The sequence below is a fragment of the Triticum urartu genome, chromosome 2A (assembly GCF_056163025.1).
Source record: "Triticum urartu cultivar PI428250 chromosome 2A, HENAU_Tu73, whole genome shotgun sequence".
NCBI classification, from domain to species: Eukaryota; Viridiplantae; Streptophyta; class Magnoliopsida; order Poales; family Poaceae; genus Triticum; species Triticum urartu.
Window position 1 is genome coordinate 386,262,794 of NC_141874.1, and position 10,575 is coordinate 386,273,368.

At 42.3% G+C, this 10,575-nt stretch overlaps 1 protein-coding gene and 1 pseudogene across 2 annotated transcripts; both read right to left on the reverse strand.

Moving 5' to 3' along the window:
* Positions 1-1,046: 1,046 nt before the first annotated feature.
* Positions 1,047-3,108, reverse strand: LOC125537463 (reticulon-like protein B8). Its single transcript, XM_087543962.1, has 5 exons — positions 2,866-3,108; positions 2,191-2,382; positions 1,905-2,085; positions 1,501-1,784; positions 1,047-1,401 (listed from the first exon to the last, which is right to left on the reverse strand). The coding sequence occupies exons 2-4, from the start codon at positions 2,369-2,371 to the stop codon at positions 1,622-1,624; spliced, it is 525 nt and encodes a 174-aa protein (XP_087400088.1). The 5' UTR covers positions 2,372-2,382; positions 2,866-3,108; the 3' UTR covers positions 1,047-1,401; positions 1,501-1,621.
* Positions 3,109-3,776: 668 nt separating this feature from the next.
* LOC125537462 (U4/U6 small nuclear ribonucleoprotein Prp31 homolog) lies at positions 3,777-8,539 on the reverse strand (annotated as a pseudogene). Its single transcript, XR_015616507.1, has 9 exons — positions 8,281-8,539; positions 7,679-7,717; positions 7,522-7,575; positions 7,289-7,426; positions 5,728-6,618; positions 5,498-5,568; positions 5,187-5,289; positions 4,689-4,764; positions 3,777-4,154 (listed from the first exon to the last, which is right to left on the reverse strand). The product of XR_015616507.1 is annotated as a U4/U6 small nuclear ribonucleoprotein Prp31 homolog (transcript).
* Positions 8,540-10,575: the final 2,036 nt, after the last annotated feature.

Sequence of the window (10,575 nt, forward strand, 5' to 3'; positions counted from 1 at the left end):
TGCTCGCACATGCTCGATCCAGCCGAACCCGGACGTTGCCGTTCCCCCGGTGGCCATTATCATAAGTAAACGGCGCCCCCGAGAAACCCACATCCACCAATTCACACACCATGAGCGTTTCCCGGAACGCCTCCATTTGGCTCTCACTTCTACTAGTACTTGAGAAATGTTCGTGCTGCCACATCGCCTCATTAAAGTCACCACAAACCAACCAAGGCAATTCCGAGACCGAATTAAGCCTAACAATGTGTTCCCACATTCTATATCTGTGATCCACACGTGGCTCACCATAGACAAAGGTGGACCGCCAGGATTTGCCAGACCCTTCGTCCACAATACTCACGTCAATATACCTTTTACATGCGTCCAGAACCGACACTCGGAGGGATTCATTCCAAAACAGAGCTAAACCACCTCCAAGACCTTCAGCGTCTACACCACAAAATCCTTTCAGACCAATCTTCCACTTTAGCCGCTCAATTTTTGCACATGATTGCCTTGTTTCAGAAAGGAAGACTAGCCTGGGGGAGTGGGCTTTTGGTTTCCCAAAACATAAGATAATATTGATGTTGAAGAAAAATTATGATGATATCAGGGTCACCTTTTTATTTTCGCACAGGGCTCTTGGTTTTATTGGCCTGGCCCTGTTTTGGTGTGACAATCTTGGTGCCACATATTTGTTAGCTAATCTTGTCTTTCATGCAAGAACCAAGCACATTAAAATGGATTATTACTTTGTGAGGGAAAGAATTGCTAATAAGGAACTAGAGGTTCGGTTTGTACTTTCTAAAGATCAAGTTGCATATGGCTTTATAAAAGCATTACCTTCAAGGTCATTTGAGGAATTCAAGCGTAATCTGAACTTAGCTAAGTTCTGATTAAGGGAGGGTGCTAAACATCAAGACTAAACGTACACAGTTATGTTATTAGGAGTTGATGCTTGTTTTGATTACTGTAACTCTCTTCTTTAACTCTCCTTTAATCTCTCCTGTAAATCTTTAATCTCTCCGTAAACCTCCGTGTATCTCTCTTCTCTGAACATGCTATTGACAATTGTAACAATCAAATATATGCATTTATGAGATAAGCCCCATCCTATGAATATATAACATGCGGGCTCTCCACCGGGTGAGTTGAGATGCTTCCACAATTTCCACACATGGGCCAAGCCCCTTAATTCTAACACGTTCATCCGGACTACACGGCATAGATGCTCTGTCGGTGAATCCAACTACTGGCTCTTCCTGAACTTGAGGTTCCCTTTAGGCATCTTGCTCAAGACGCCCTTGTCAAGCTTCTGGTACTGACTCCCAATCAACCCAAGCATGTTGTACAGAACCTCATCGACTTGATCATGATACCTCTCATAGAACACTGGTAAGGTGTGTGCACACACAAACCCTGCAACAGAGTACCAGTGTAAATGGTAGTCAGAAACCAAGAAAATTTCCAGGTGTTAATCCCTCCCCAACATATTATCAAGTGAAATCATGGTTGTACCGATGTAGATGACGGTGATGAGACTGAACCAGCTCCCAAGAAAGAAAGAAATCAAGCCTGGTCTGACTCTGATGTATGCCTGCAAGTGCTCAAGGGAGAGGACAAATTTATCTCATGGACGTTAGCTTAAGGCGTAACATACCATGAGGAACTGCTTCAGGTCTCTTCCACAGGACACATCCTGAAGGCTTCCCAAGAATTTGTTCACCTGGGCGCCGACAGCGGCGCCCATATTTGCAAACAGCTCTTCGGGTAACTCCACACGGGGCACGTTAGAAGGAGACCTGAAAACATAAATGCTTGCTTTTGATTATGCTGCCTACCAAAGTTCAGGTGTCGACAGCAAACATAGAAAAAAAACTGCATAATTGGTTGGAGTTTTTGCATTGTTGCATAGTATATACCCATTGAGCATGCCTGCGAAGCTGGACCATCCGAACTGGACAACCATGCCAAGAACAAGCACAAATGATACGATGGTCAAGAAATGGTAGTCGAGCCACTCGAAGAAGACCCAGGCAGCTGTTGCAACAGCAAGAACGCTGGATGAGATCTTCTTGTTCCTCCACAGTAGCACGTCGGCGGCTGCGGTCATCGTCGTCGCGAGGAAGGAAGCGACATATCATCAGCAACTCCGTGTGGATCGAATCAAATTAATAAGAGGGAGATAAAAGTATAAGAGGTCCAGACATTTTCCACCGCCGAGGACGTGGTGCACAGACTTGTGGCCGCCGAAGAGCTTCTTGGCTTGGCCGGAGATGGAGCCCTCATCGTCGAACCTGACCGACTTTTGCTTGGGGAGCTTGTCGGCGATGGCGTCCATGATGCCGCTCATCATGTTCTCTGCCGCATTCTCAGAGTGCTGTGCCATCCTTCCACACCCTGGAAAATACAATTGTTGGTTAGCATAAAACGCGAGCAACTCAAGCTTCATATTTATTTTAACATGAATATACTAGGATGTCTCTTTGGTGCCCTTCTCAGAACTGCTGTGAGTGAATCAGATCATTCAAGTAGATCAAGAATTTGCTAGTATAATTATGTAAATAATCTTGGTGAAGAACCTTCAAGTATAATTTGTTTATAAACTACTCCCTCTGTAAACTTTTATAAGAGCATTTAGATCACTACTAAAAAAGGATTGCAAGATGATTGGACTGATCAAACTAAGGCATGCCTTCTGAGACTCCAATCATCTGAAATATTTAAGGAGTTAAAGGCTCCTTTTTGTCTAAAATAACTACTGTACTAGACAACAAATCCAGTTTTTTAAGCACGGAAAGGGCAAGGCGAGGTGCTGCATGATCCCACAAACATAAAAAGAAGAAGGGGAAAATAGCACAAGCTGCGAGGAGATGAATTTACCAAGCAAAAGAGGAATCAGTAGGCAACTAAAGCTGCCGATCTTCCGGCCAACTGATCCCAAGAAGCAGGCGTTGGAGAGGTACCAATCAGACAAGAGGGGAAAGTTGGGAAATGTCAGGAGGACAAGAGGAATTCTTAAGAGCAACTAGTTTGTTGAGTGAAAGGGATAGGTGGAGCAGTGGGCTTGTCGTAATTGGGCTGCGGACCATGTGCCATCCTCACACCCTGGAAAATAAGTGTGAACCAACGATTGGGTTTGTCTTCATCAGTACTACTGTAGTGGCCTGGAGATTTCTTCCCCTAAAAATAGCCTCGAAATTTTCCTAAGAAAAACAAAGATAACTTAACCATGCTAACTTTTTGAGGGAAAAACTATGTCTTGTACTCAGAGTTCTCTCAGAAAAAGAACTACTCCCACTCCCACCGATCCATGTTAATTGACGCTGATCTAGTACAAAAGTAAGAAAACTTGAAAGATATTTACTGGTTCATGGTCCTGCCTGACGCTGATCTAGTACAAAAGTAAGAAAACTTGAAAGATATTTACTGGTTCATGGTCGTGCCGTTACCGATACCGATATTTACTGGTTCATGGTCGTGCCATTACCAAACACCGCAGCATGTAATATCAGCACCTTGCAGTCTACTTTTTTTAAAATTGTTTGGATTGCTTACCACATATGTCATGTGGTAGCACCATGCAGTCTACATTGTTTTATCTAGATCACAACATGATGGTTTTCTACTTCGGAGAAAAATTATTTCCTCAAAAAGGTCAATCACAATTATCATCTTGCCTGGAGCTCAACTCGGTTGAATGGTATGGAACAATCCAACATTTGGAATTCAACAGTTTCAGACAAGGTAATTCCAACAGGTTTTCTAGAAAAACTATCCACGCTCGAAGCATAGGTAATGAATGTTGTGTACTGCCTGACTTCATACATTGTGATGTTGTAGTGCGCGAACTGTACTTACATTTTTCTTTTTTGCGGGGAAACTGTACTTACATTACAGACCATGCGATACATCTGAGAATATTACAAGCTGGTTGTGCGCAAGTGCATCCCAACAGTTGGTTCTTGGGAATTGTGTGCAGAATGGGATGAAATTGCTCGGACCAAGAAACAATCATCGTTTCTGATCTCAAAATCAGGTTCTTACTTTTTCAGATTCTAACCTCCAGGCCTACCGATCCGAGAAAATGTGCCGGTCTCCGAGAAGTAGGTGCTCTGGATTCCACTTCCGAGAAGGTTCCCGTGTGCCTGTGGGTTTGACAGTTCTATTCCCTGCAAGTGGAAAGTAAGGTATATGAGAAAGATGGAGTGATGCCAGAGATTTCATGTGGTTAACCTCTTCAAAAATAACAAAATAGGACAATCCAACTAACTGAAACCGTATAATGGCGCCAAAGATGCATACAGCCTACTGATTACCATCTATACAGAAGGTGCTAAATGTATAAAAGCATGGTCCAAACTAACAGCAGTCATACAGCACCTGGTTTACAAGAAAAAAGAATATGTAATGCTGGCATATTTATGTACAGTATAGCAAAATATATTGTTCATGATGACTTCACTCACGTAAGCAAAAAAGGACTTTCTGGTGCAGCAAAAAGACAAAAACAATGGGTGCAATGCCTTTTCCGACTCCTCAACATGAGCAAGTCAAGCAATAACTAAGCAAATACAAGATAAAAAATTACATAGCAATCTAGAGTATCAGTCATGGTCCCATGTTAAACAACTGGATTGACTAAAGATCATGCATAACATCAATTACCTATCTTATTAAAGTGAACCAGGGAAAAATAAACTCACCTGAACTGGTGTAAAGGCCAAACTAGATGTCAGTCCAGATGTTGCACCACTGCTACCACAACTCTTCTCCTTGAATCTAATATTAGAAAGTAATATGGAATCAAAGAGAGATTGCAGTGCGTGATATCAAGAAGGTGGTCATGAATTGAAATAGAAACAGCAATTTCAAGATAATTACGAGAGTTACAGTAGCATAACGATTGCCTGCAAGGCTACTAGAACTGGTACAGGGTGCAAATAATCTGTAACATAAAAAATGTGTGCAAACACCTAAATGATCTAAGGTTTGTGCAGGGAAACATTAAACTTGTGTTGAATTTAGAAACAGTCAAACAGAAAACATTACACTGCAAGTTATACCGTGTTTTTTTGAGTAGAAGTGCAGAAGACCTCTATTGCCGAACTAATTAGTAGTGATGTGCTTTATGCTTTAACACCAAATGGCAAGGAACAGAACGGAACAAATAAGATACTGTGGGAAGAATAAAGAAGGCATACTTTTTTGCCACTTTAGCAGCAAGTTTGTTCTGTGCAGCTGAGACACGTAGCTTCCCACTTCCGGCCTGCCCGAGCATGCCATAACCTTCCCCCAAACCATCACCTGGTGATAACAAGATGTGATCATGTCAATATTAAAGTATAGTGTAGCTAAACTAACTACTCCCTCCGATCCAAATTACTTGTCGCTCAAACAGATGTATCTATCTAGCACTGAAATACATCTAGATACATCCATTTGAGTGACAAGTAATATGGATCGGAGGGAGTAACAAAATGTTATTCCAACCATACTGTCAAAACCAACTGACCTAATGAGCTCTCCTCTGGTATTCCAAACTACATTCGGTTTGCAAGCTTCATCATATCAGTTACCGCATATCTGCAGAACCAAGTTCCCGAAGTCATGACAAGATACCATGCTGTATATGTGATGAATCAAGTTTCAGCACAGAAGGCAAATAAGTAGTTCAAGAAACAAATAAGCATGAAGCTGTTCAATATTTATTTATTTTTGCAAAAATAGTTGAGAAAAGCTTACCTTTCTTTCATTTTTCAAAGGCGGCGACCCCCTTTCTTCTTTTTAGGCTCGGAGTCTGGTACAGGAAGTGGTTTTGGAAGCTTTGCAGGAGGTGGTTCCTGCCACTTCTCGATCTTCTTACAGATTTCTTCTAACAAGTTGCGACCAGCTTTTCCAGTTGGATCACCTCTAATCGAATCGATTCTTGCTGCTAGAGTCGACTTTGCAGCTATAAGCCTGCAAGCACGGGTCCTCAGGGCTGGAGGGGTGCTCTGAAATACTTCGGTTTGTTCAAGATAGCCAACACGAAACTGAGATGTGGCAGTAGAAAATCCAGCGAGGTTTTTCTTCTTTCCTCCAAGTAACTGAACATTGCTCAGGCATTTTTGCAAGTGCTCCCAAACCACCAGCAATCCCCATCAGTTTAGCAGCAACAGCACTGCCAACAATGCCAGAAAGGTTTGGTGCGATGTAAACCATTCTACCCTCAACAAAATCAAGCACCTTCTTCTTTGCAGCATCAAGATTAAGGGCTCTGTCACATGCTTCAATGGTTTTTACCAAATTCTCCTCAGAAAGAGGCTTCCCACTAGTTGTCGACGCTGTCACAGAGACAACCATTATAACTGCAGAAGGTAAAAGCCCTTCCAGATCTACTAGTGTTGAATCCATCTCATTGGCGATCTTCTTAACAAGACGGGCATAATCAATCGGATGATGAACAAGGGATTCCAGTTCAGGAAACTTCAGCCGATACTTATCACGTATGAAATTATGGATTATAATGAGTTCATTCTCAATATCTACTGATAAAGCATTGCAAGCTACAATGAGCTGGTACTCTGGATCCTCCTCCAGGATGAACCCTTGATTAGACAAATCTGTGCCTTTCTCAAGCGCTCCTTCGACTTTCTGCACGCAGCAAATGGACCTGTAAATTAATGTATTGTCATGCAGCGGTGAGTCAAAGATTTTTTTTTTTAGACTAAGGCTAGACTAAAGATGAACAACGCCGCATGCCCTATGGACTCAAATCGCAGACCTATGAACTCAAATTGAATGGAAGCATATTTTCCACACAAACCATTTGTAACATTGAGCGAGAACTGAGCGATACAGCACGAGTGTGCATGCTGTGTCACTGCAGAACCTGCATTTAAGGCCTAGCCTCTGCAGGTGACTCAGGTTGTCTTATAATATGCAGGTGACTCAGGTTGTCTTATAATATTAAAAAGCTCTCCAGGGACTAATCCCTGGTTGGTCTATTTCTTTCTTTTTGCACACTAAACATACTAAAATATCTCCATTTGCACCCTACGAAAAATTTAAAGTTCTATATGGGAATCAGACATGAAAAGAACAATCAACTGAGTGTTTCTCCAAAATCCATACAATATGTGCCATTTAAGATTTCTTTCAAACTAGCAAACCTTGTTTTGGTGGAAAACATTGTGCAGCATCTTATAACTGACTGATTACCCTAACCGCACAAATAAGGTTTTACTTTTTACCAGATATAAACATAGATCTATGCAAGAGAGAAAGGTATAAGGTTACAAGATTTACGAGTTTGATCACATACTTGCATTATGTCAATATAACATTGTGTCTTCTGTAGTTTTGAGACACTGTCAAGATCATCATAATTAAGAGACTCGAGGTCAGGCATATCATCGTTACCATCTTCGTCCACACCCACTGCCTCAGCGTTGTCTTCTTCCTGAAATTTGACAACAGATTAAGGAATTGCCAACAAATGTATCCTTTTAAAACATGGTTACGCAGTAGACACAGAAATCAACTCATGGGATAGACTTCATTGTCTGAAAGTTCGTCAAGATCGGCCAAGAAGGAATCAGCGAGGCTTGCCTGTGAAATGGCACCATTTAGACACACCATGAGATCACTTGCCAAAAATAAATTGCAAATTTAAGATTGTTTAGCTGCTTAACAGGAGGTGAAATGAACTCACCATTATCTCGTCCCAAGTCTTCACCTCGGCAGGCTACACCTATAAGAGAAGTTATTGAAGAGGACGATCAGCTCAAAATCACAACAAATATATAGTGCCCAGATAGGCACTCAATGTTCAAAAAGCGGAAAGCGTAAGCGAAGCAGAAGGCCACAGCTTAGAGCAATGGGTGCTTAACCTTTTTTTTTTTGAAATTGGCTATATACACAGGAAAATAGGAAACATGGCACATGGGTAATTGACATAGCATCTAAAATACAGTTCACACCATAGCAAATACACATCAGGTTCACACAAGCAAAATAACAACTAAAATGCAGTTCAGTTCAAATAGTCATAACCTAATAGAGATCATGTGGCCAGAATTTTGCCAGAATATGAAGGAAATAGTTCCCAAGTCTAATAATAAGATAAATGGCATATTGCCATTATTGCGCAAGCAGACAAACAAAAGTAGTTCAAAAACAGCCAAATTCTGGCCAAATTTAAGAAAAACTAACAAGCAATCATGGCATGTACAATTCGAAACAAAAATCAATACAGGAAGTATCAATTCATCACATAAAACTATGCTGTACAAAACAAGAGAGAGAGAGAGAGACCTGCAGAGGAGGAGCGGCGGAGGAGGAAGGGCGGAGGTCTGGTCGGCGGCGCTGGCGGGCTGCTCGGGGGCAGGGACAGGGGAGTTGGCGCCAGAGGAAGGGTAGGCCGGAGGGGCGGCGCGCCGCTGGCGGCCCGACCGGAAGAGGGCCGCGGGCTGGAACCCTACCCGTCACGGAGAGGTCGCTCGATTTCTCTGTTTTTTCCTCTGTTATTTCTCTGTTCGAGGAGTCGCCCGGGATGATTTGCCCCAATTCACAAAGGTTGTTTCAATGATCAGTGGCCTCGGCCCCACCTGACAGCCTCTCAGGGGGCAAATTATTAAGGCCTCGTTCAGTTTGGAAGATTTTCGTAGGAAAAAACATGGGAACAAAAATTCCGAAGAAAAATTTCCTATATGCACATTCGGTTTGTAGGAAATTCGTACAGAAAATTCGTAGGAATACTACTCATTTCCCGTGTTTTTGAAGGAAATACACATCCACTCAAAACTCATTTTGCGTGTAGGAACGAGGCAAGTTGATTCCTTAGAATGGCAAGTGTCATCTTATCAAATTCATATACTATTCCTAATTCATACGTTTTAATTTCCTCCAAACCGAATGAGCCCTAAATGAAGAAGTGTGGCAAAAGATTCAACTTCTTGGAATGGCTCGGGTAGGGGAAGAAAACGAACCAGTGTGTGACACGAGTCAAGAGTTTCCCTAGTGCACTCCCCCTCCGGCGGTGGAGGCCCTGCAGCCGATGGGACCGTTCTTTGGTGAGGTCGTTATTGGAGACGACGGCAGCAATGGTGGCCTCACGTCAGGGGTAAGCTAGCCCCCATCGACAACCCGGCTCTCATCTCTTTTCTTTGTTGATGATCCTCTCGTGAGTCTCATCTAGTGGTCAGTGCAACCCGACGAAAAGCAGGCGAGGTGACTCGGCAGATGAAGCGGCATCGGCTGGCGTGCCAAGAAATAGGCACCCTTTGGCCAAGAGACAGCAGGCATATGGGCGTAGTGAAAGTCTGCACCCAAAATGTCCTGGTAATATTGAAAGTGTTTCAGAGAGGTTTCGAAAGTGATTCGGATGAGAACAGAAGTGTTCCGATAATACCGAAAAGGTCCCGAATCCCTGGAAGGCAACAGAAGGTCCGGAAAGATTCTAGAAATTTGGAACCTTCTGGAAGGTTCAGGAAGGCCCTAGATGGTTGCCCCCTTGTTCAGCTCAAGTGGTGGCAGCCACATCGGGCAGCTTAAGTGGGGTGGGTCAAGGAGGCTAGGGAAGAAACATGGTGAAGATGTTGTGCTCATGTCGTGCACAGTCACATTAAATGAGCCACAGAGTGTCGGCATAGACATGAGCACACGATGTCTGTAAAGCTACTCGATGAAACGTTCCACCGGAACAAGATATAGAGCAAGTCAATGGAAGGTGAGACCCACATCCATCTCGGTGCATTTTTCACATAAGCATGTCACATCAACCCGATCTGCAGATTGCACCGGTCAGATTCACCCTTAGGATGAGCTTAAACGTGAATATGTGTGTTGCACACCTGTCCTAGAATTTGTGGGTTTTGTGATTTTCGTTGAAAATGATACCTCTACTAATACAAGACCCTCCCTGTACTTTATGTCTATCTTTGACAATTAATATTACAAATAAAATGTGAGTTATATATCATAAAAAGTATGTCATTGGATGCACATTTGAAAGAAATTTACAATAATATTTTTATGGCATTCAACCATATTTTCTTGGCCAAAATTATAATTCAAAGTTTGACACAAAAGCAAAGTGCCTTTGTATATAAAAATGAAGGGAGTAATTTCTTGATATCCTAGCCCCACATGTGGTGATTTTTCGTAATTTACTATAAGAAAACATAATACTCAGTGGATTATCAGCTCTTGAAAATATCAAATTCACTTCTCAAATGTGGTGTGTGATTTCTCCATCGGAAAAGATGTGTCGTGTCCCTCAAAAAAGATGCGGTGCATGATTGGTCTACACAAAAACGATTTCAAAAAGGATTGGATGGAGAAGCTCGGCAAGCTTGGCCTTCTTGACAACCTATGCATGTGAATGGAGATTTTTTTGGTAGGGTTTTAACAAACCACCGCTTAATATATATTTTTGGCAAAAACTATTGTATTGTGACTAGTTTTTGCAAAACACTAACGATGCAATTACATAACTTTAATCATGATTATGGCATACGTGACCTACTCGTCTGCAAAAAGGTAGTAGCAAATGTTGACGCTCCTAGATTGAATCGTTAAGCCGGACCATGTCCCATCCATCGGCTTTTT